The 27,252-nt window shown below is 38.9% G+C and overlaps 1 protein-coding gene across 16 annotated transcripts in view; it reads left to right on the forward strand.

Moving 5' to 3' along the window:
• LOC124176586 overlaps nucleotides 1–27,252 on the forward strand; it is a 101,834-nt gene that overhangs the window by 64,226 nt on the left and 10,356 nt on the right. For all 16 annotated transcript variants that reach the window (XR_006869415.1, XM_046558069.1, XM_046558079.1 and 13 more), the window contains 3 exons: nucleotides 2,116–2,242; nucleotides 19,131–19,266; nucleotides 20,053–20,186. Coding sequence is in view for 15 of the 16 variants with exons in the window: in XM_046558069.1 (XP_046414025.1) it covers nucleotides 2,116–2,242; nucleotides 19,131–19,266; nucleotides 20,053–20,186 (397 nt within the window). In the remaining variant the exon portion in view is untranslated. The remainder of the gene's footprint in view (nucleotides 1–2,115; nucleotides 2,243–19,130; nucleotides 19,267–20,052; nucleotides 20,187–27,252) is intronic.

Genomic DNA, 27,252 nt, shown 5'->3' on the forward strand with positions numbered 1-27,252 from the left:
CCACCAAACTTTATCTTTCGAGTAGAGTTCAACGACATTCATCGCGTGCAAACAGTGTGCAATTACTATTTGAGTACGAAGTGTTTGAACCCAGAATCTGATGCCTGGATGTGGTGATCCAGGTACTACAGTCGAAAGCCAACTCGGAGGGAGACGAATCTTGTTATTACGCAAGCGCTGAACAGCAGGGGTGAAACTTCATCGACACATATGCCGATACTTATTCCAGGATCACTTTGTATCCGAAATTGAAATCCATTTCAGATACTGCGAATAAACCATGTGAGACTTCCAAGTACAGTTATATCGAGATGCGTCAAAAGAGTACGAGATTAACTTGGGTAACGTCCGTTTATGGTACCGTAAATATGCGGAGTGACAAATTCTGAGGGTTGTAGGTCAATCTAATTGGAACGTTGAAATTTATCACAACCCACTTACGTATTGCAAGATTTATTGGTTTTGAATTGGATTTGGACAACATCTGAAAACCTCTCTCCAAAACATACGTGAAAACTGATCTTCGCGATGGAGCCAACAGAGGTAATAACTGTTTCGCTCGTCTCTATTCGTTGGGATTCTCGGATACACGGAGTACAGAAACACACATTCAGCTATTTCGGAGTGAGGACCAATTCTGCATAAGGCATCATATCCCAATGCAACTGCACAGACAAAGGCTTCACCGCGGCGCTTTCTGCGGGACGCTGGTGCTTTGTATTGTTATTCATGTGGTGCAGTAGCGGAGATATAGGAACGTTCTCCAGGGAGGTCAACACCTAGTAAGGCAGTTCTGATGGTGCAACGGTGGCTTTGGAAGTCGGAACGAGCGCATCAGATTTCCAGATGATGAATATTACCCACTATCCACACTCGCACCCTTAAGCAAACTGCTCGGTGACTACAGGTTTCAGTTGTTCACAGCTCTCCCGCGAGGAAACAAACTGTTCACATCCATACGTGTGCATGTATTTGTCTAACAATCCACGAATTAATTAAACCCTCAGAAATACCGACAGTGTGTTTTTCTTATTATAAGCAGCTTTTATTCGTTTTATCCGAGGTATTCCACAGGATGTCATTCTGTGTCGCTTAAATAATAAACGACAAAATTCTGCGGAAACTTTTTTGCACTGAGTATTATGGACAATTTTTCGGAATCGGAAACCATTTCACTTGTCGGAATGTGTAAGAACGTAGATCGAGAGTTTCATGCGATTTCACCTAGCGTCAAACGGTCACTGTTCCTCATTTTTTGAAACTTTGACACAGGGTAGTATCCTCAAATCAAACTATTCACATTTTTCTCACCTATACGCTATTTATCATTGGTTAAACTACCTGATTATTCATTGGCAGCTCGAGCTACTAAAATGGACATGACGTTTGACCTCAGTTTTCATTCGATGGAACAAATTTTCAACTACAGAATATCACCAACCAGATTTTGAAACTTTGTATTGGGCTGCCCCAATATTATAAGTGTGTCGAACAGACTGCTTATAATTTCTGGAAAATTAAATGAGGCTTTTTTAAATTCAGGAATCTTGTTGTGAAGTCGAACCTGTTTCTTCGACTTTCATTAAGGTGCTAATATTCTGAACTTCAAAATCTTGGAAATTAAATCGAAGCTCACTGCAACCTTGAAACCAACTTTTCATGAAAATCGAAACTGGTTTTTACGTATTCCTCTATCCTTACAGCCTGAAAGCTAGCTCTGACCCGGAATCAGGAACTCAAGTAACACAAGACCATTCAATCGAAAACAGTTTTCTCTACACACGTCAAAGATTACTGCAGACACTCATATTCTTTCACTCTGAAAACTCTCGTCAGACACAATTGAGAACGCCTGAATTCTGACGATCAAAATCAAACTTATATTCACAACTTGTCGAAAGGAATTTAACGGCAGAAAGGTCGAAGGTATCAGGTAGAAATTGGCTTCCACTTCGTACCGCGTGCGATAATCTCACTAGACTTGTTAAATCGCAACCCCGCGTGGTGAGATAGGTACGATAACCAGCGTGAGAGACGTTTGGTGTCTGTTGTGCGACTCGAATTAATTTCACGATTCAATGTAGATTAACCCTTTCTAACCCTTTGTGTTTACAGATACGACTTGGGCCTAGACAAACTCTACTCAGTGACGTGGTACAAGGACCACGAAGAGTTCTACAGATACGTGCCCCGGTCCAATCCAACCCAGCACAGTTATCTCGTCGACGGGGTTAAAGTTGACGTGAGTATCCCTGCCCGCCCTTCAGGCCCCCGGGACTATTGGCTACGGACAGTCACTTCTCCATCCGTTTTCTCCCCCATTCCATCCCTTATTCCTCCGCTACAAACACGTTCACCTACCGCACCCACCACATCAACGCCCACTCGCAAACTCCCTACATGTGTCTTTGACCCCCGATCGGAACGGGTCTTCCATTCTGTGGCGTGAAGGTGTTCCCCGCCTCTAACCTGCTATCAACTTCTTACACTTGCACGGAAAAACTTTTTGAATTTACTCCTAGACGCACGCATCCGATATTCGAGGTACACAGCTTTCCGAGAACGAACGATTTCGGTCTTCGATTATTGATAAGATTGAAGCTCCACTGTGGAACATAATTTATTAAGTTATGAGAATCCATCAGCCAGAATATGACACTCGCGGTTAGTTTATGAACAGACAATTTAACGGTACGTTTCTAATCCAACTACGCTATAGAGGCAAGGATAAAGCATTTTCATACATTATAATGATCCAACTATGGTACAACTTTTCTTAGGAACAAATTCTGATTGAAAGACATGTGTGTCCAAATGTTATCAAAGAGACTATAATACCCGACAGATCAGTATATTGTATTTCAAGTGCGGAAAGAGGATGATTTTCGATGGTATGAGCCAAAATGAGCGCTGTAATCACGCAAGTCTCTCTTCGATGACTTCTCGCTGTTGATTTTAGTCATGTGGACTGGACAGTGCAACACTTTCGATAAATCGATTTCTCTCAAATTTCCTTGTAAATTGTTTTCCAATTTCTTTCATGGAAGTAGTTCTAATGAAATTATCTATTTCGACATCAAATTTCTTATTGCCCAGAAATTACCCTAAAATTATGCTCACGTATGAGCAAATCAACATCGAGGTGTTATTTATCGCGGAGATTAGCTCTGGAAAGCCGTCTTGAAAAAGCAATGATCAGATAAACGGATACTAAACGCAGCTGATGATTTAAAATTTATGTAACTTTCGATAGTTGTTACCCTGCCCATACCGAGCATGTAAGACTCAAGTATGAATGTGTTCTTCTCCAGTTGTATCAATTAAAATATTCAGAATAGAGTAGTTGGAGGTGGCATGTTGGATCTCTACATATCCCAAGGCTGATTAAGAATTCAATGATGGTGTGTGAGACGGAGTAGGGTTTGGTTAGGATGGCTACCTTAGGCGATACCTTTACGGACCACCGGGAAACTTTTCAGGGTAAAGCAAATGTGCACCGAAAACGCCGAGAGTCGGAACATTGGTGAATGGCACGCAGTTATTTTTTATGCTATAATTTCGAGTCAATTTCACGAGTCATGAAATAAAATACAGTTGGGATTTGTTTCCTTCCCAGGTATGCAGGTCCACATATGAGAATCGTGAATTTTACATATGTGAAACGGGTCTCCGATAAAATAAGCTGAGTACAGTAAACACAGAAAATATGGGGCAAAATGTGTATTTTATAAATACATGCTCTCGTGTTAAAGTCTTGAGAGTGACCGTTCAAAAAAATACAGCCCAGCAGTTCATCTATTTATGACATAAATTCATTTCTAAGGGCTGAGATTTCCTTCTATTGTTATACAGGGTGAGAGGGTACCTTTGTAACAATATGATATGCAAGATGTTTAGTTCTGCGTACAGCTTTTCATTCGTCTTTGCTTTCCTTTCGAGTTAAGAAAAATAGAGATCATCAAATATTAGAGCCACGCGATTAGTTGACTTATCGTCGACAATTGATTCGTCAACTAGTCGGTTAATCGAGACTTTGACTAATCGATATTTAGAAATTTTTTCTCATTGGTATTTCAGAGTTATCGTTCTCTTGATTGATTGAGTAATCGACCCTTTCAATTGGTTATTTTTAATGAAACTGTTTTTTTTGTGATCATAGGAACAGAATACGAAGGTATGTGTTTTAGCAGTTTTTTTTTTCAAATACTGCTGAGAAATAATACTTTTAGTCTATCTTCTAAATGTCAGCAATTCTTAAATTCCAAGACAAATGTGTTCTAATATGACCGTTGACCTCCATTCTCTTGCAATCAACAGAATTATTTTCTCAAAATTATACAGATTCCATCAAGATTTTTGCAATAAATAATTCCTAATTGTTCATTTTTATGAGATTAAATCGCTGATTGATTGTATTCAAATACTTCACGTAAATACTTCTGAAATTTCAAACAGTTGGCTGCCCAACTTCCGATAACGCAGAATTTTGTGCATTTGTTTAAACAAAATGGCTGGAGCAGAGTTCAATTCCAATCAGCTTATTGCTTTCGAAGAATGGTGCAGAACAAAATTATATTGGAACTTTCATACGAAAATCATACTTATGATTTGCTTTTAATTTCTTAGACCACTTTATTATTGTTAAGATTTTTACGCAGGCTGCTAATGAGGAGATACAGCCATATCAAGTAAAAGAACAAATGTAATGACTGATTCGGGAAACCTCAGTACATAGCGTAACGAATCGTTAATCACGACCAAAATGTAATTGACTGTGAGATTATACACCTGGTTCAAGTACAACGAAAATAAGTAGAAAAGACTGACGCAGTTATAAGAATATACCATATTTTATTGTTAGTTAACTGCACTTGAACTCATGAACATTGTATATTGGGAGTTAAAATTGCAATGCGACACTACCGGGCAATCCGCAAACTAACAGTAATGCGTTTACACGCGCCTGCACGATACATAACGAATTAATCACCTTTTGGCTTTCAATCACGTTCTGTGATGATGGCATCGCTTTCGCCCAATTATAAGTTATATTCGAGCGTGATAACAACATGATCGTGATTTTTGTTAATTAACAATACACTATTTCCTATCATACTCCCATGTAAATACATTTTGAAATGTATACTCCGAGCAGTCATATTGACCAGAGTCCCTATCATAGCCAATGGTATCAACACAATCTTAAAAACTGTCTTTAGATCCAATAAAAATTACCAAACATTCGCTAGAAAATTGTATAACCTTGTTGACGGATAGCATCGTTAAAGATACGATAAGTTATATATATATATATTGCACGGAAAACTATCTCTGCTACATCCATGGTTCTACCCTTCTATCCGCATTCGTGAAATCATGTTGTGCAAGTGTGCGGTGTAGGCGTATTCGTGAAGTACGTACTTGACGCAGACATTTGTGTTTATATTGTTATATGAGAACTGCAGGGTTGTGTACGATTATGCACAATGGATGGCGAGTGGAAGCATGTCCGATCTGGACAGTGCGAATAATTAGGTCAATTTTGTTCAACCGCCTGAGCCGCAGATCCCTCGGCTCAACGGATGCACATTATACGTACGCGGTGAATGAATTACGGATAGAATAGCAATTTACACATTTTCACATCGACCGTGGTTACCAGGGATTCCATCCGAGGACTAGAAGTATAGGTATACAGTGATTCAGCTCATCATCCTCGTCGCTACGGCTCGTTCTTGTTTCTCTTCTACTCATTGAAATATAACCTCGTTGGAGGCACCGGTACAAATTAAGACAACATAATATTTGTGCAATTCTCGTTCGAAGATTAGCTCGTGTAAATCGACATAAGCGTACGATGTTAAAAAATGCTTCACTTATGAACGATCCCAAACTTGTTTCGCAGTGGTACACTGAGAGAAATTTTTAGTTCCGGTTACCGCTCAGTCCTTAACTATTTTCATTTTTACCGCAATCAAAAATATAGTTCTCGGTACAAAATGAAAATTAGTTTTCTAGCTGTTACCGGAAAGTCTAGTATCCGTTACTAATGTTACTATTCTTTCTCATTACGATCGCTGTTACTAGATTTTCTTGCAACTGTTGCGAAAGTTTGATGCTCGTGCGACAATAAATTGACGTTAAAACCTTGTTTAGCTAAAAAAGTAGAGTAAACCTTAGAAACTGATTTTGCGTTGCAATAACCAAAAAAGGATCGACAATAGCGCAAAATGGTTAGGCGTGCCTCGTTTTTCGTAATTCCAACGATATTCAAACAGTTTTTGTAACGATACCTGTTTTACTGAATTTTTCTAGTTACTGTAACAAATGAAATTTTTCTCAGTGTACCATACTCGTATCTTCTCTGGAAATAAGATGGCTCTGCCGAAATAAATAACTTGACATTCATTGAACAGTGTCCCCTCGTTGTTGGTGGTCATCCATACCTTTGACGTCCGAGAGCAATTACCTCTCGAAAAGAAAACACTCTTATACAATTCGAAAACGATTCCCATGCGAATACCGGAAGCTCTCAATCCAGACTCCAATGCACGGGGGTTGCGGTTGGCGTCGGATTGGATTGGATGAAAGTCAACAACGAAAAATTGTGACACACGTTAGGCTTGGCTCGCGGGGAGAACTTCTGATCTCAGTGATTGCCTGAAGAGTTCGCGGACTTTTTGTCTTCGGAGATTCAGCAGGTTGGGATTCGTTCAAACGGTTATCGGCTCATTCTTTTCTCGCACTTCCGTTACCATTACCGTTACCGTGGTTATAGCTGTAGTTCGTTCTTCGTGTCCGTCTCCTATTTTTTTTCCATTCTGTTTTCCTCCTTCATCGCAGTACAACCCACTCGCATCACCGCCAACTTATTCAATTCGGCATTTCGGCACTGCGGAGAATTCCGGATTTTCCGATACGCGTATTTCAATTCGATTCAATCGCGGCCACGTGGAGGGATTACCCGTTCCATCACGCTCCCAAAAACTACACCAATAGTCGCTCCGTCAAATAGGACGCAAATTCGACCCACTGTTGCTGAATACTGTGCTTAGAATCAGTTCCGGATTCTGGCGGCTTATGCAGGGAACACTTTTAAAATTAATGCACCGAGATATGCTGAATATTGTTTAAAATAGGATCGAGTGAGCTGGACAGCAAAAGTGTATCCCTAACCATGGGAGAAATTTTGATCACAAGACAAATCATATCATTATACGGAAATTTACCTCAACTGTTGACCTTCATAATCGAAAAATCAACGTCACGTATCCCGCCACTGTCCCGAATGTGTTACGATTCATTTGGTCACGCTTGGTTTGTTGTAGCTAAAAATTGTTGTCGCATGGTCAATATTTGAAGGTATTTTAGTAATTGAACGTAGCTGGTGACATTGATTAAGAATTAATAGTTTGTGAAAGCCGACAAAAATTATTGTAACCCACTCCACAAACTGACTGAAAAAACAAATTGAAAATTTTCATTCCAAAATTACTCTGGATTAATAAGTTTCATTATATCTATTTAACTCCAGGAGTTTGCATATTTAAAAATTTTTTTTAAAATTTTTTGTACCAGAAATAAATTGATATTCTTTAGCATTCGGCGGTTATTCATTGCACAAAAGTAGCAATTGGCTGACGAAATTTCGCGAAAAGGTTTCACATAGTGTATATATACGCGTATAAACCGGAAACGGCGGCACTTTTCCAGTCTGACAAGTAGCCCCGGTAATAGACTTAGCTCCCTATTACAAGATAGATTTGTGCTGTAAGAAGTCGATCAGTTGGGGGTTGCCCAGTCAGGCAGCTGCGAGCCCTCCAATTTGGTGGAAAGGGGCGCAGACAAAGTACACCTTTCCGGCTGATGTGTGGCCTCAATCTTCTCGAGAAATCTTCAACCTATAACCAATACCCGGCAATAGCTGTCAGCCTTTATTTCCTGGTTGCATTTCGATTTATCGTTAGTGTTCGCTACGAGAGAATAATCCCGCCCGAATTCATTTGCACTGCGGAGTTCGGAATGCGTTTCACGATCCTGCATACGCGTTCGTATTTCTAGTTTTAAACTCAGCCCGCGATAATATAGTCGTGAGGAAAGTTTTACCTTGGTATTAACTCAATTTCCTGTTGGGGCAAAAAGTTTCGTTCGCCAGGGAGAAAGTCTGGTGCACACGATGATGTAGCGGATAGGGCATGGATACGCGTAAAGGTGGTTCATGGTTGTCATTCCCGCATGCACGTTATAACTTATAAGTAGCGTAAACGACGCGGTTGTGACTGTAAAATGAAACTCTGTATCGTGACACATGAAATGAATAATGTGCCGGGCTGGGGAAGGAATTGCTGCAGGAGCGTTAGTTTAATTAAGAGACTTAAGTGGCAGGTCTCTGCAGTAAATTCGAGACAAGGTTTCGCGTAATTTGAGCTGAGATAACCGGAATGGGTCCAGTGGCTAAACAGCAATTGATAAAGCAGCTTGTAGGAACTTTTCTTTCTCTAGCTGACTCCGATTCATGCATCCTGACATCATTAGTCACGTGCGGAATTATCGACGTACAAAATAGTCAATGTTTTTCTGAACGTTCATTGTTAAAAATTTCTGTATCGAAATTCTTACACTGCATTAGACGTTTTATTCGGATGCGGAACAATGAATTCACCATACATTTACTGTGTATACAATTTATGAACACAATAAATTTCCTACTAAATTTAGTGAAATCAACAATTTCAATTGTAAATTTCAAACAAATGCATGGTAATTTACGTTGCTGAACTGAATTTGTAAATTCATTTACACCTCTTTTGTACAGTAAATGTTTAGTAAATTGAAAATCATTTTTAATGGTGCTGTTTAGTGTTTTGAAAAACATAGCGTTGAACTGAACCCTGTCATCGAGGAACTAACGGGGCTGTATTTTCTAAATTGGGCTGAAAAAAAGTATGGAAGATCCATAAAAACAGATACTTTGAATGATAAACTGAGAGTGCACACTAATAATCATACAAAAATGTAAAAAAAAAAAAAACGTATGAGTTAATAAATAGTAAATCAGTCAACATTGTATTGTGGCAATAAAACGCAGGTATTTCGATCATGATTAGACGACAAAAAAATATTTTGAAGATTATTCTAATACTCCGAGCATATTCACTCAAAGTCAAACCTGAACCTCGTCTAAGGTTGGTGTTCATGTCGTTATTTCCGCATGAAAGCTTGACGGCGAATAAGGAGAATGAAAAAATTCAATATACGCATCATCCCTAAGGTTCATCTTTCTGTATCCTTTTTTTATACACTATTATTGTTTCACAATACTATACAGTGCGTCTGTTGTTTATGGTTTTTTAATCGCATCTTATCGGTGCTTGCAATCGTAATTGTGAGCTCGAAGAGCACAAGGAAATCAAGTAGAAAATTTCAATGAGCTGAGCGAATTATCGAAGTCGAAAGTGACAAAATTACATGCTCAATCGATCGTCTGCTATATCTAGAATAATGGATTACATAAGGCGAGCTCGGATCTGAAGTCGGACCGTAATCACGTAAGGACATTTATATATATATATATTTTTTTTTTTGCAAGATCGTTAGTAAACAGCCTTATACATTGCGCATCGCAATAAACTTCAGTTTAGGTTGAAATCCTAAAATCACCTACGAAGTGCATTTTAGTACTCAAAAGAGAAAGTTAGCAAGTATTTTCAGAAGCGGATATATGTTTGCATGGACTCCTTGTAAGCAGGATTCCAATCGAACTGCGGAACCGATTAGGATGAAATATGGACATAGCATTATTTTTGTCACTACGTCATTTTTCGATATTTTCAAACGAGCTTTGGAATACGGTTTGTCGACATTGAAAAAAAATTACCGAACTTCTTTGGATGTTTTTGTCTCACGAGTACGGGTATGACTTTTTTGTGAACAGGATTTCAGTAAAATCGCTAAACTGGTTTGAAAAAAGCTTTGTACGGGATGGTATTTTTGTTGTTACGAAGATAGGCCAATAAGGTTTCGAGCTCAATCGCATCTACGGATTTGAAAAGGTTATCGATATCACTCAGCTATTTTCATTTCGAAATTATGCAACGACCTTTGCAATGTAATTCAACAGAGTTATCTATTAACTCAAAAGTTTCTTGGACTAGCCGCTCGAATCGGGCGCTACAATCGGGCAGAAACGAAACGAGCTGGAGGTAGCACGATGATTTTCAGATTTTCAGTTGAGCTCTAGACATCGTGACAACCAGAAGTGCTCGAGACAGTTAAGTAGATATCGGTTTCCAATCAACAGCGATACGAGGGGAGGGGAGTCCGTCAATTTGAAGTTGAATACGAGTATGTGGTGATGCATATCAGAAGCGCCTGGTTCTCTGCGGCGTAGACACCGAGATGTTCATGTGACCGCGTAGAGATCCCGGCGTCTGATTATGAGCAGATTGCACGTATCGAATCGGCCATTGTTCCCGATTGTTGTCATCATTGAAAGAAAGCTTTAACCTGTCTCGTGGCTAAATATACAAAAGTCTTTGGGTTTGAGGCGTGTGTGCATATGTGTGCCGGAGCTCTTAACGCCACGATTGATAAGTCAGTGGCGACGATGTGGACTCAATGTCGACGTGACTGCGTTGGGACTTCGGCTTGGTGCACGTGGTGTACATAAGGTACGTTTAGAATTTGTAGCTTCTTGATCAAGAATCAAGACATTTGGATGCACTGCCGTGTATTGTGACACGTGTGTACAACAGATTGTAAATAATTATGTACACCGGAATAAAAGAGTATTTGGACAAGATTGAAAGATATTTTTGAATGTAACGACGGCTCTCTATATTATGAACCCGTTAGTCGGTGACGTGGAGGTCCTTGGTGACCTGATTCGAGAGCATCCCCTTGCATATAACATATGCGATTGTCACTTTTAAGTGAAATTAAAAAACATGCTATCATTATTTTAACGTACTTGAGCAAATGCGCATATTTAGATTCGAAAACAAATCTTAGGATGTGCTGATTTTTTGCAGATTGCTTCATCATTAGCAAGAATATCAGGCAAACCAGCTTTGAGTAATCGTGCCTTTTGCAAACAAAAACTGACGAGCTTTTCAGCTGAAATTTGCTCGTTAACCGTGAAAAAAAAAATTTTAATTTTGGAAAAACGTCAACATCTCGACACTCTTTACATCTAACGATCTAAAATCTAAATTGATTTTGTGTGAAACCTATTTCACTGGAGTAACAAATTGCAAAACAGCGATATATAATTTCCAGCACAGTAAAGAATCGGGTCGGAAAACTAAATTGTACACTTTTACCTTCGGATGTTAAGGCGGCGGATTTCTAGTGCCAATCCAGTGTGGCTGGGTTACTTTCAAACGTGATGCATTGTGGTGAGGCTGACGGAATGCCGACGAGGAAAAATTCAATACCAGGTGCTCGATCTACTTTTTTCTTTCTTTTACAATTCCTGTGTGATTTTCTCTTTTGACTTTACCACCGTGTAAAAATAGTGCATAAATTAGCCTCGTTATAAAATTCCACCAAGATCAAAGGCGCTGCACCTCACCTGCAATCTCCCACCACCTCGGGCGGCTCTGTGAAATCGTAGTACGGTACAACTTATCCGGTGCGTTGGCGCCGACTTGCAAAATTTCCTAACGAATACCTAACGTCGCAGCGCAGTTGGTTGCAGCATTGAATTTCGCCACGGTGGAAAAGTGTTTGACGATGGAAATAGGGGGATAACTACGCTGTGCGGTGAACATCCCTGCAGACGTAACGAGTTCTACGTGGGATGTCTGACAACTATCCGGATCCCTGAATTCCGAAAGAAGTTACATTCGCATCCAGATCGCCAAATCTCACGTTGAACTTCTTACGGCTCTCTGGGGTGTTGATCAGCCATACTGCGGAAACTCTTTTTAACAGTATCCATCAGACTCCATTTCTTCACCTTGTTCTTTTTACCGTCATGCTTTCCCGTACAATATTTACTTCACGAGAAATTCATTGAGGCCTGAGAACACGTGACGTCGTGATGAATCTATCTTATTTGCATCTCAGATATTGCAAATCTGGTGTGATTTATATAGGAATGAAAAAACGCTACAAGATCTCAGACGGGCATCAGACGTAAGCGAGCAAATATTTGCCAAAGTAGGCCAACTGCGGATGATTAGTAATGAAAATACTGTTACAGAGATTGTGAAGCGCAGATCTGTGGCAACACCTCAAAACGGTATAGATAGTGTAACGTTTAAACTTTATAGTTGAGAGTTTACAAGACATTTGTAAACAAAATAGAGAATTTCGGGTAAAATACAATACCCCAATAGTTACAACATAAAAATATTTCTTTAATCATTTTTTGGAGGAGTTCGTCGTGCTCTGGAAATTTTTTTTTTTTAGTTTAAGTTATAGCAATATAATGATGAATTTGTTCGAGATATATCAAAACAACTTGTACCCGGTGCTGAAAAGCGACAAATAATAATTAGCGGCCTAGTGGGTTCGTCGTATCCCAGAATACCCTATATAAAATATGTTCGAGTACCTCTCAAGTAAAACTTATTATTAGGTAAGTTTCGGTTTATTACTTCCATAATCTGAGCAGCGTGATTTGGAAAATCGATTTGTTCTCGACCGATGTGGCGGTGGGTAACGTACCCTTTTAATCACGTTTCATGCAAGAATAAACAAGTAAAATTTCTCAAACCGCAGAATTGTTGAAGCGGCAATGTAGCTGTACAGATATACAGATCGTTTAATAGCCAATAATTCGTCATTCAAAACGTATATTGGTCGTAGATTTGGAGGGCGAAATATTCATTGCAATTCGTTTTCCATTTCAGTCAACTAATCACATGATGTGTCCATTTGGATCCTGAATTCACATTTACACAACTGATCGCATACGTCTATGCAAACGATTTATCACAAAAATTAGGGGAAAGTACACTGAGAGAGATTTTTAGTTCCGGTTACCGCTCAGTTCTCAACTAATTTCATTTTTTACCACAATCGAAAAATATAGTTCTAGGTACAAAATGAAACTTAGTTTTGTAGCTGTTACCAGAAAGTCTAGTATCCGTTACTATTCTTTATCATTACAATCACCGTTACTATATTCTCTTGTAACCGTTGCGAAAATTTAATGCTTGTGCAACAATAAATTGATGTTGAAGCCTTATTCAACTAAAAAAGTGGAGTAAACCGAAGAAACTGATTTTGCGTTGCAATTACCAAAAAAGGATCGACGATAGCGCAAAATGTTTACGCGTACCTCGTTTTTCGTAATTCCAACAATATTGAAACAGTTTTTTTAACGATACCTGTTTTACTGAATTTTTCCAGTTACTATAACAAATGAAATTTTTCTCCATGTAGATTATATCACACCACTTTGGACTTGGTATGTTTTCAAATTTTATTTTTAATTCCGATGTCATGGACGTATTTTTGGATGGTGGTCAAGACTTGGAAGGGTCAATATTTCGAATTGCCGATACACGAAAATTTCAAACATGCGTATATAAAATAACGAAAGATGTATTATTCGAAATCATGACTTTCGAAAGTGTCACTGATCAGAATCAAATTCCACAGTACCATTCTTCTTCATGAATGTCAATCGTGAAATTCTTTTTTAATATAGATGCGACGGGCTTGACAGTTTTTGGCAACGAATTCATTTATTTCTACTATCTTTTCACCTTTTGGTGTTACTTTGTCTTTCTGGTTTTCTTCTTTTATCTGCAAATCGTCTTGGCAGTTCGTAACGAAGACAATTTCGATTTCTTGACTTTTTTGTCCTTTGGTTTCACCTTTTGTTTATGGTTTTCCTTTTTCACATGCAAGTCATTTTTGTATGGACTGCTAATAAGTTCTACAGCACGTTGTGCTTCTTTCTTCATTAGTTCTGATTGTATCCACTGAGGCAGAAGTGTTATTTAGTATCCCGGTACAATTTACCGGAACAGCATTGGTACGAATTAGCCAACTACGTGTTGTTTTGCGAAAACATTTCGCATTTGGCTCATAGCAACTGTAACGTAAGTACCAGCGCGGTAAAATAACCAGGAAGGATCACACTTTTGATGTATTAATACTGAAAAGCATTAGGATTTACTGTCAAAAGCCTTATCGAGTACTAGTGAAATAAATAATTATGCGAACCTTTTCGAGGATTGCATCCAGCAGCGTCCAATTTCATTTTCGCGCTTGTCAACATGGTGGTGGTACGACATAGCCTATTCCCACCTAAGAGAAAACAGAAAGTAGCAAAAGTAATGATGGAGATCTAGCTACAGGAGTGACTTAAACAAGATGAATATTAACGATGGCAACTTATTTAATTATGAATTTAATATTCTGGTAGTATACTTCAAATCCTCGACTTCTACATCAATTTTATCCCAAAGTAATATTTCAAACACATCTTTGGAAACAGTATCGCGTAATAACTTTTGAGCAGAAGTATAACTAGTTTTCTGTAAAGAATTAAGTCTAAGTCATTGTGCAAGTATAGTATTTATATTTTCACGATTCGTTATACTGGAGAATACTGAAAACATGGTCAACATTCAATTGCGAAATCGTAAACTTGAGTTTATCGTCGACTCCATCTTACATCAAATCAACTGACCCACCGTAGGCAAACTTATTCTCTTAAGAAGAAATAACGTAATACTATAAAATTAGAACATTGTATTATGAAGTTACTGGTTTAAGCATTGGAAATCGTTCTCACACACAGTTCTTCAATATCCTGGTCTGGATCCCTTTTCCTGTTTCGAACGTTTTTTTTCTCGAGTCACTGCGCAGTCTTGCACTCCCACACTTTACAGCGGGTAGGCACTATCATTCTTCTTAAGGTTCCACTCCAAGTTTCTGCTCGCGAGTCCCCTGCAGTGAACTTCTTGAAATCAAAAAACTGAATTACAACTTTAGCCCCCAGCTGGTCGGAAGATTGAGGAGCATGGCTGTACGATGACGACTCCCCTGGGCAGCGGAGCATCCCTGAAATCCCAACACCAAGCTACACGACGAGCGACGCGTACATTGTACTTTTCGATCGGACACGCAGCGACCACGCAGAAACCAAGAACCGGCAAAAATAGGAATGAAAAATCCATCCACGGTTATAGATGGCGTGATTTACTCTCCGCTAAGGTTGTGATTGTCAAGTGATTTGCTGCGAAGGATGTCGTATGACGTCTTATAATTGGATTGGCACGACGAAACCCACCGATCCGTGCGGACTCAATTTGCGTAGAAGGTACACAAGCGCGTGTACATCGATTTGCCGTGATATCTTCGATTCGATATTGCTTATCGAATTACACCTGGTAGGTTACCAGCAATATTGTGCGTTGTGTTCGAGTATCCTGATCTTGTCGAACCACGCCTCGGATAAAGCAGTTCAATTAGACTTCATAGGTGAATTCCGATTATCCGTAACTGCTCTACTAATTGCTGATGCTGAAATTAGCCCAATTATTTTATCTGAGTAGCCTGTACGTTGCGTGCTCGAACTCATGCAAATACCGCGGATATCAGAACACATACTCACTGGATATGTGGTGATCCATAAAGTAGGAACTGATCCATGTTGGACATTAGTAAACGTCCTCTTCATCGGGGAGTGCCAACCGATCCAAGGATGAAAGACAGCTAATTGTAAGAGGAACGTGCCTCTCTTTCTTCTCAGCGATTTATTACTTTCAGTTTCAATATTTCCTTTAAGTGGTTATCGAGTCTTTTTCACCAAGTGCCATGATTTTCCGTGGGTCGATGATTGAGTAGATTGAGGATAAGTGATGCAAAGCAGCCTGCCATGTTACTTGGCCGAAATGTATTTCGATTGCCTACGTGGAGCGTCGCGGTTTAATTCAAATGTCCAAGGCTCGTTATTGGTGCCGTGTTTGCAGAGTCGATAACGAATTTTTACCATGTACAGTAAAAATTGTTGTTTTTTCAACATGTGTTCACTGATGATGATCTGTAATCGCAGATGTTTTCAATGATTCAAAAATTGGCGTCATCGCATCTTCCGAACTGAAAGTCATAATGAGTGGGGAATTCATATTGTCAGTTGGATTCTCGGCATTACAAACGTCACAAACTCGACAAATTTCAACCAGCCGTAGGTACTTGCTTGATGTTAAAGTAATTTGGAATAATGTTATCAGTTTTCTCGTTATCTAATTATTGGATAATATACCAAATAATACTTGAGACTCAGGCTGTTAGTTTGGTTAGACAAACACTTGGTTTTATAAAGTACCTATAACCTGCAGACTTGCTTCAATACTTATACTGTCAATTAATGAAAACGAATTATGAAATTTGTGATCGGTAGAAAATCGGAACGTCAAGCTTCCACAGATTTTTTTATGAACGGCTTACTTCGCCAGAGACTTGTGTTTATGGACGTGTGCTTGATGATCTAGAAGATGTTGAGCAGTTTCGCTTCTTTCGATGAAGATTGTGGTAGCAAGATCCAGGAACGAATTTCGCTATCAATGTTTTCATATAAATCGATAAGATTTTTTAAGTGAATCTCGTCATTCGCAATGAGAAGGTACAACTACTGTACTTGGAAAACTGTTTCGCGGTCTTTAACCAATCATTGCTCCAATGATGCTCGACAATTTACGCCGTTCCACATTTGGGATAATACCTTTTTTTTTCTTTCACTTGTGTTTATATTTAAATGAACAAATTTTGGTTCTATAGAACGAATAATAACCAAAATCTTGATGCATTACTTCTAAAGTTTGTTTTTGTCTTTCTTACGTTGATAAAAACAAGTCTTGAAGTTTTCGGTGGACAGCATAAGTAGCAGGTAGCAGCACGTTGAAATAAAGAACTTTGTGTCACAAAACTATTTTTCCTTGATTAGTTACGTGGAAGAAATCACAATTTGATATATAGAACCCATACTCAAAATTCATGTTGACCAGTGTTATCGGCGTGTATATAATTCAACGTACTCTGACACTCAAAATCGTAGTACGTCAGTGAGTACGCGCTACTGGCACAGTGATACCTCGACATATATCAGCTCTGGCTCTTCAGCGACGGATCCAAAGTAATCCACATCCCTTATCCCTTGTCAGGAAGAAACGTAGAAGCCCCCGATCCCCGGGTTGAGATACCCAACTTCATGGTCAAATTGTGACGCTCTTTCAAGACTCCGCGAGAGTCGCGTGATGGTCAACAACGTACGAAAGTTATATAAAATCGATCAAACAATACGCGAGTATCGATCTCATCAAGGTGTACAGAAAATAGATTTCGTTACTCCGGTGTTTGTTTTGTCTGCGGCACCGTATTTGCCAAATGGTGCTTAATCGATCTCGCAGTTTTCGGTGCAACTACGAAATCACGCTTGCATTATATTTGCAGTGGATGAATCTCGATACAAACTGCCAAAGATTATCGCAATGAGATTCATTTTGCAACTGCATCGAGTTTGAGACTTTTCCACACGGGTTCAACGACGACGTTACTTTGTGGCACGGTAGAAGTTTGGTAAAAGGTGGCGAGACACTTCCAAATTATTCTCTTTATTTTCAAACGAGACAAATTATTCCGGTGAATAATTTCCATGGCTTAACTGCGAGAATTATTTATTCGATTTTCTCGTAAAGGCTACACAGTATATTTTGTCGTGATGAAATTGTACCTAATTGCATTTCGTTTAGGCATATCGTTGATCTCGATACGAATGTATAATTTAGCGCACAAGTCTGAGTTCGAATTCAAGTATGAACACCGTTTGCGTATTTTTCATCGTATCTATAAATTAATGCTAAACACTTACTTTTTCGCGTTGGCTGTGAAGTGTAAACGACATACCTCGTTATGTGTTCAATTCTTTAGCTTGAATTTTTACTTATAGAGGGGAGGAATAGTATGGTATACCCATAAATAAATAAATAACAGAAGAACGAGGAAAAGAAAAAAAAATTTACACAAGGGAGTATTAACTTCTCACAATTAGTCAAACTATATCAAGTATCACACGATCTGTGCTGATTCATTAGCATTTAAAAACAGACGACAAAATATTGATTACCTGCGAAAAAGTAGATTTATACAATGTTTATTTGTTTATACAACAGTTGGTGTTATTGAATATATCTGAAAACGTTTTGTAACTGACTGAAATCAGTGCTAAAGAACTAATAATGCTTGCTAGAACGTATCGATGGACAGTAGCATTTGAAAAAGTATACTTTGTAACGATGGTGAGTAAAAATAACACTTATCTGCCTAGGTAAAATGAACTTACGTTTTTTTACACCGCTGTAGGAGAATAACGGAATATTAGAAGTAACCGGTGAAATGAAGGAAAATGATTTCTTTTTCTTTTGCATAAGATACCAAAACCGCATCATGAGTTACAATAGCTCATAGGTTTCTCAAATGTTGAGATAGTGGAAATATAAAAAATTATAACACCAAAAGCTTTTATGGAATAGATACTTCAAAGAACAGTTCAGGAGGGTGTGTAAAGTAATAGAATCATACGAGACGCGACAGTTAACGCAGGTTTACGGATAATCGCAGAAATTCAATCAATTTTCATCAAGTTTAACAAAATTTGCGATGTTTCATCAAGTACACACCTCCACCAGATTGATTGTTCAGCCAAATTTCAATCCAATTGCTCCAGGTATTTTTTAGAAAGTCGGAACGAAAAATCTTTTCTGTACAGATATACCTACAAATATGTAGAAACAAGTTCAAAAACCAACCTGCGTGTGATACGAAACAGATTTTCAAGCAAAGAAAGTCATTATAAAGACAGTCGCAGGCACTTTGAAACTGATGCAAATTTTATACCATGCGACAGCAACTCAAAGTAGGTGGCTGAGTAAGCAGATTAATTGTCAGGTTCTTGTCGATCGGCTAATTCAGCATTGGCAAAACTTTTTTGCCCATGAAATTGGCTACATATAGCCTGAAGGGAAGGTTTAAGACACAAAACAATTCGTGCAAACCCTAATCGGTCCGATCAGCTGCGTAATTGTTCACAGAATTTTATCGTTTCTCACCAGCGGGACGAATGCCTCAATCGCTTTAAATTTTCTCAAGAATCCAATCATTTGTTACAGGCGCACATGTCGGACAGCCAGCAGGTCTTCTTGAGGCACGTAAGCTTACGCACGAGTGGACTCTACAGATGTGAAGTGAGCGCAGAGGCGCCGAGCTTCACTTCCGTTCATGGCGACGGCCACATGGAAGTTATTTGTGAGTATAAGAACCATTGGATGACATTGGATTTAACGACAATGAAATTCTCACGATCAATCAATCGCCAGTGAGCAAAGAGATGGGACTTTGGTGTTCTCCAAACATGAACGCAGCTTCTCATTGGACTTAAACATGAGGTGAAGACTCCCTTTTCCGAGTACTTCGGTGGTCAACAGTAAAACTCTAGACCGAGGCCTTTGTTCCATTTGAATTTTTGAATTACGATTCAAAGCACCTAATCACCGGCATCGTAATACATTGTAAAAAATGCAACACCACATATTCGACTACTTGACGTTGAACCTTAACCAATTTAAATTCTGTAGTCTATGTTCTACAAGTGACTCTGTTTAGGTCGATCTAAGTGTTTCAATCTACAACATGACCTTTTCACGCAAGAACATATCCAATTCACTAACAAACTGCTGGTATTCTTTTTTGGTGGTAGTATTTGTTCGTGATATACTCTTTCTGAAGCACAATGATGGCTGTTGTATAGTGTTGTATTGTAGAAGAATTTCCAAATAGGCACTATAAAAGTACCTATAAGAGTTTATTTACTTTATTTTTTTTTCTTTGTGTAGTTTTTTTCAAATACTAGAGTAAAGTAGAGGCAGCTTCCACACTTAGATTCATTTCCCTGACAAACATTAAGAGTCAAAGCTTGGAACCAGGACTTTCTAACCTACATCTCAAGCTTGTGAAACGATATTTCCACTGAGCGCAACAATTTAGCATAGTTATATATGCATGTTGTCAAATATGTGCATTTCCTTGTTACAGCGCTCCCTCAAGAGGATCCGCAGATCACGGGGGAGGAAAAAGTCTATGCCAGTGGGGATATCCTGGCGCTAAATTGTACGAGTAGCAAATCCTTTCCACCAGCACGGCTCAAGTGGTTTATCAACGGCGTTCCGGTAATATTTTAAATCTATGCTGCATCACATTGCATTCTTTCTGAAATCTTTATTTGCTGTTTTCACTTTTCGTGAACCTTAATAGCACGATGATCACTTTTGCACGTTATGTATACAATTTTTATCCGAGATAATAATCTAAGATGCATTCACCTCGTTTTTTATCTCATAGATCGTGATGACACAAGTTGAAAATCTTTTATCATCTTCGTCTACATAAATCTGCAATCCCAACTCATATTTTTTTCTTGTAAAGATAAGATGAACTGTTTACTGAAACATGGGTGACGCCATTGAAAGTCAATTTAGTACACAGAACAAAAAAAAACATTGTTTCAGCAAAACATATTTGTGTTCACTGGTGACGTGGAATAGTATATTATGTTACGATGAGTGTGAAATTCGCAATGTGAGCCGCAAAAGTGAGTGCTAAGTTTACGCTATTCTGTCCGAGATCTGAGAAGGAAAATTTGATCTGAAAAGCAACGAAGGCGCTACTGACAGCGCGTAAAATTGGGGTAAAGTAACTTCTGCTGGGTTATACAGCGCGTAAAATCGAGTAACTCGAAAGGGCGCATGCGCCAAGTAAAGCCGTGGAGTGTAAAATTGACTGCGCGCATGCGCCAACGTTGTTTCACTGCACTATTCAGAAATAGGGTACTTTTTGCACGCTCGACAGGCTTCAAAGATCGACGTACCCAAACAGTAAATTTTTCATTTTTTCAACAAAAAGGCATTCGTGACAAAAATGTATGTATGAACAATGTTTTTTTCTCTGTGATACGAAGAGTCTCTCGATTTTGTCGTTATCTGTTTGATTATCCATATGAGAATGAGGTTAATATTATCTTTCATAGAAATAATTGCAAGATAAAATAATTTTGTTCGTATGCAGATGAAACTTCGTATGAACAATCTTGCCTTCATCTAAATAATAATACTTATCTTATACAATACCGGGGGTGAACTGGGAAAAGATTGAAGACGTGGTCGCGTAGAACGCGGGTAACAATACGGGTTTCCGTTTGTTGTCGCGGAAACCGTTATCGCGATGTTCGCCGATAAGCCCGCTTCGGCAGGGGGCGAGTAACACGAAGCGAACGGACACGTGGGTGCTCTGAAAACACCCTGTGTATCTATACGCGGATGTACGGAGGGTGCCGTCTTCCTGAGAATATTGGGACGCGATAAGGTCGACGATGCGGTTGAACCTGTCGATAAAATTGATCGAGCGCTCAGTGAACCACCGAGCTGCACACTTCCGATAAAATAGATTTTACAAGCAGCAAATCCTCTCCGCTCTCTCGCGCTATCTCCGATCCGCTCAGCTCTTCCTCAGCTACGAAAGTGAAGAGGATTGAACCGCGCCGCGGCGTAGAGAAACCTTTTATCGACCATTCTCGGTACCTCGCAATTTTTAATTCCCACACCTGTCTATCCCCATTACGTGTGTGTATAGACGGCTGCAATGGCCTTGGAAATGTATCAGTAGAACTGGATCAACTTGATATAGCCGCTGGACTAGGAATATTCTAAAGGCGTTCGACTTGCCCCGATCTATGCATGCGTATTGAGACCACCAACTACCAAGCAACTTTTCAGGATAAGCGATTTGATTTTTCCAGAACCAGTATGTTATAGGATAATATTCATAATATTTATGACATAAATATCGATAATAGATTGTTCCAAATAACGTGAGTGAACCTGAATTGAACGATTTTGCACATGGTGTCCCAGAACCAAGTGCAAAAATTTAAGGGGGCACTAGAGAGTATCGAACTGAGTGAATTGAACAACAGAACATGTGGTCACTCCAGTTGACTATATATGCTGGTCCGAGCGCTTTCAAATTTGAAAACATCAAACTAAAGTACTCTTAGTATCAAATTTAAGTTAAAGAAGAAGCCAGTCGTTACTAAAATTCGCTTAAAATTACGTTCTTCAATTTTGACGCACAATTCACTTGCATGAAGTAGTCACTGGCGCATCGAATCGATAATGTTATCCGTCTTTTTGTTCGGTTGTATCTCGCAAAAGCTGCTTTGGAGACCACATGTTCTATGGGACAATTTACTCAGCTGGGACACCGTGTATACAATAACTTGCATCCTCCGGTGCAGCTTCGCCTGCTACATTTCGAGCAGATTTCGGAATGATGTATGTCCAATAGATATTTGGAACGCGGGAACGACTTTTGACCTACCGCTATCTGGCGAAGGATCTCAAACTAAGACGCACTTACCACGAAACGTCTTCGACTATCACCAAGCTGTTGAATATTGTTGATAATAGCAGCTTCATAAGATATATAACTGTAGTTTATACCTTCTATCGCCATCCGCAGATATTGCAGAAAATTCTGTTAAAATATCATAATAATCGGCTTAGCAGTTTTTTAGATCATTGATAACAAACACAAACGCTCTTTCTTTATAATGGTAGGGCAAGACATGCTAGTCTTCGCAACACCTGCACAGGAAACTTAAATTTGAGAAGCAGACGAATAGTGTAAGATAGCTTAAACGAAGTAGAAGGCTGATTGTGAGCCACACTCACGATCAGTAACGTCACTGACGCATAGCGGTGCGAAAAGTGATCGTGAAAAATTGCCATACTATGAAAAGTTATGTAGAAGGTTTCTTCTCCGCACCGTTTAAAAAAAAGAGTATTTTACGCACGCTCTATAGACTCCGAAAATTGAACCTTCCAAGCAAGTATTGCAAACGATTGATTTCGAAAGTTCAGGTTCGTTTTTTGTTCTAGATCCTTTTCCTCTCCCGTAGTTGCTTCTTTGTAGTTTTCTGAATTTATCGGATTCAACGATGCTAAATTTTCTGCGCTGTCGTACCTTTCTTGTGGTACTCCTACATTTTTCGGTCTTCCGTTTGTTTTTCTCGTTATTCAGCTTTTCTTTTTCTTCAGCTCATTCATTTTCATCTGCTTCATCTTCGTTATTCAAATTTATTCAAACTCGGTTTCTGGCTTTACTTCAATATTCTCATGCTCGTCATTATGTTTAATCAATCCCTTAACGTCACTGCTGAACGTGACGTAGTCATTATTTTCATTCAATATGCTTTCAATTGTTTTGCATATCCGTCGAAAATTAATTTTCCCACTTTTTCGCAAATATTTTTGATGTAATCTGCTTTATTACAGAAGAAACCATTTCTTTGCGTACAATTCTAATTTTTATTTCGTTTCTTCACTTGAAACTGTAACTCGAATAGTTGTTCTTTGAAAATTTTTTTCATCATTGTATTCAGGCCTCTTATACTCGTCTATGAGTTTATGTTTGACTAATTCTAAAGTGAGATCTTCCGAAGGTCTACTCTGTACAGCAGTGATGAAAGTATTATGGGATTGAGGTAGATTGCATAAGAAAATTTGCCACTGCCATTTCTACCTTCAAAGTTTTCCCGAATTCCGTCAGCTGATTATTCAAGTTTAACAACGTATTTCTGTGTTCCGCCATATCTCCTTCCTCCGATAATCTCAAATTACAAATCCTTTTCATCATGTAAACCTTATTGTCAAGTATTGCCTTTCGGCGCTAATGGCAGGATTATTGTCAGCTGCTCGTAACAATACTTCGCTCGGAATGGATCCGACTCTATTTGATCAAAAGATGTTTTTCTTGTCATACGCTGCATACGACGTTCAAAAATAAATCCATGTAATTAAATGCAAAAGAATGTAGCATCAAAGTTGAAAAACGTGTGTTTAATATTGCGTGCCAAATACATTATAGGCTTATATAACCTTTCATGTTGATTTAATATTCAGGATTTATTCATGAATAGCCTGCAAGCTCAAGATCTAAGACTTTATTATTTGTATTATATGCTAAGCCTACTTGCGTCGGTGTCTTATGTCGTAACGATTCTAAATGTAAAGAAATAGTGTTGTTTGTTTGAATTATTATTTTTTTCGTTATTTCGAGAATAAAATAACACGACTTAGGAGTACTTTATTCTGGGAAACTCTGTACAGTTCGCATGAAACTTCTCAAACAGGACAACAGGTCAAGATGTAAAGTTGAACTCAATGGTATCAATAACTCTAACTTTGCCATCAGCTACTACTTTAATTGTGGAAACAAATAGAAGACTAATATCATGTACAAAACGTGGGCAAAGTTTTAAGTCGTAAGAAAGACCATCGGATTCAAGTCGCAAAAACCTGTCCTTTATTTCGTGAACTTGTCTGCGAATTCGATTTTCACATTTACACATTTTAGAGAACTAAACCAGTGAAAAGCTTAAGCTTATTATATAAGAATGTTTGAATAGCGTTTGAAGTTCATGGGTCACCAGTGTAGCCCATTGATCTCTAGAGGATTAATTTACTATAGTTTGGAATTTTTTTATGAACTAATACTTGACAGTTTTCCGGCTTTAAGCCTAACATTGGCAACAAGATATTTTCAGCTAATCAAATCATTCTCTTCACTATCGCTCTATTCAAGTGATGAATAGCCTGCAATTTGACATTTCTTCGTACGTCCATTTTTATTCGGTATTCTTCACTCCACTCCTCTGCATGTAGATGATTACATGAAAAGGGCTTGAAACGAGTGAATTACACAAGCGTTGCCGGCAAATTGCTGATGTTTCACCAAGCAGAACATGAGTAAAGCCAACCCCTTTTCCATCATCGCTCTAAACCGTGCATTCAAGCTTTCGCGTTTTCATCCGTAGTGACAAACGCACTCGGAGTGAAAAAGTAGCGTGTACCCTGAACTGAAGATAGTAGGTACTTGTTTTGAATGTAATAATGTTACACAGCCCGTTGAGTTTGATTGAACATTGTTGACACAGATGAAAGCAAAATATACTATTGCTAATATAACTCGAGATTTCGGTATTACATGGGTATGAATATTCGTTTCGTCTGTTCAAGTATCTTCAACTAAACTTTGAAGTCGACATTCCCCATTCTACCACATTTTCCCTACATGCGTTTGCATGGAAGAAAAACGTCAAAGTCACAGAAGGGATTCTTAACAATGTGGTGTACCAGCCGTTAGTCTTCATTGTTTGAGAATATATCTCTCGGGATCATTAATCACGAGTATGTGTATTACCTAGCTCACCATCAGTTACCGAGTAAAAGAACCAATGTCGTTTAACCACATCAATCAATACATCGTCATTGACTTTGTTCATCCGTTATTCTAATCCTCGATGAAATTATGAACCGTCACGATCGTGTTACGTCTTTATTTGACGTTCGGGGAAAAGGTGTCAAAATTTTTTTGTTTCATCATACAAACGACTGATGACGAGATCGCAGATTTTCAGCGTAGCCTTTCACCAGATGCGTCGCAGATGATTGACTACCACGCGGCTTGTCTTTTCGCCCATGAAAAAGTTGCACCTATACACTGACCGCGTCTGGTTCCCTCATTGCGCCCTCGGCTCGGGAGATTACAATTAACTTTCATCCAGCAGCGGGAGCGATGAGGGCTCTTTTCGTCTCGGCGTTTTTTGATCAGATCGATTCTGCGGGCCTTAATGAGGCGTGGATGCCTCGACTTCTTCCTTTCCTCCATTCTTTCTTATCCTGCATCCATCCTTACGCACGATCGAGGATAACTTCAGGAGCCACTTGTCGGGCCTCGTTCAGGGGTCGAAAATAGCCCAGCTGTCACCGTCGAATTTCTGAAGGAGCCCGGGTGGAGGACACGATTAAAATATGTCTCGGCGCTACTTAATTGCTAATCTTTTAACCGGTTCTGGAATTGATCCTGGGGATATTATTACCAAAGCTGTTAGAAGAGTCTCGAGCTAATTGGCAAAAATTTTTACAGAATTATGGAACATTATTCTTAGCTGATCTGTACACACACGTATACACCATTTTCAAAATTAACCGGAGATCAAAGGACCCCGAAGAAAATTGTCGATGCTAAGAATTTTCACCTTAATTTCTACGGCGATTTAAGCTATCTCCTCGTAAGGCTGCTACGTGAACCCAAACTCGGTCTCTACGCGCTAATTGGGACTGAGCTTTGGTTCATCAACCATACCGGCACTTCCAGTGGTTCAGAATATTTCCGCCCTCTTCCCCATGGCTCGCACGCTTGTTGGAATAGACTCTTGGGGCCCCGTGATATAACCCGGTCTTCTTACTCCTAATGACGACAGGGGCGTGTCAGTTGGTAAATTCTTAAGCGAATTGAAAAGAGTCACTCGTCAACTTGAATCAGACGACGAAGATGACGAGGATGAAAAAGAGGTGGGCTCAAACTGATTGCTGTGAGATTATTAAATATTCTGACGACGCTGCGTCTTATTAAACTCGGATTTGCTGCTGGGAATTTTTAAATAACACGACCCCCGCCCCCCTTTTATCTCGCCTCATTCCATACCCATAAGCGAAATTCTACGATTTTATTTCATTTGGTTTCATTTCACACGCTCATCTTCCCCGTATTCTATGTGTTGCCTTTATTTTACTTATCGATTTGCTTCTGCCTCGTCCGTGACCTTTTCCTGCCTTGAATTTATTCATTGGAAATTATTAAAAATCACAATGAATATTTCAGACAGCGATCATCGTGATCAGAGGCACTTCTCGAGTGCAGGAGAAAATGTCGTTCGAGTGATGAAGTGCTTTTTCATTTTACTGTTATTAGCAAGATTAAAAATATATACTTTGTCTGTGGTATCAGAGTTTATAACCTTAGTAAAAATTAATGTAAAAAATTTTTCAAACTTTTTGAATCCTTAAAATTGTGATCAAATTTTTGCATCCATATAAGGCTAACATCCCAAATGAAATGGCAATTTTGTTCGATGCTCCAAAATTTTTTTTTAGAAACATTGATACAAGAAAGATCGTCACCAAACTGTTTCCTTGGTTCACAGAATCGATGCCTTCTTTCGACAAGTTATAGAGCCAAACATTTGAATTATCTCATCTATCGACTTTGGACCTTACAAGACTGCTTCGATCACCGAGTAAATCTGTTGAAAAACAGTGATTCGTTAATATCCGAGCAATTAACATAATCTTGAACTACTTACGAAATAAATGATCAAGTCTGGTTCCTCTGGTG

Source organism: Neodiprion fabricii, chromosome 2 (genome assembly GCF_021155785.1).
Source record: "Neodiprion fabricii isolate iyNeoFabr1 chromosome 2, iyNeoFabr1.1, whole genome shotgun sequence".
Lineage (NCBI taxonomy): Eukaryota > Metazoa > Arthropoda > Insecta > Hymenoptera > Diprionidae > Neodiprion > Neodiprion fabricii.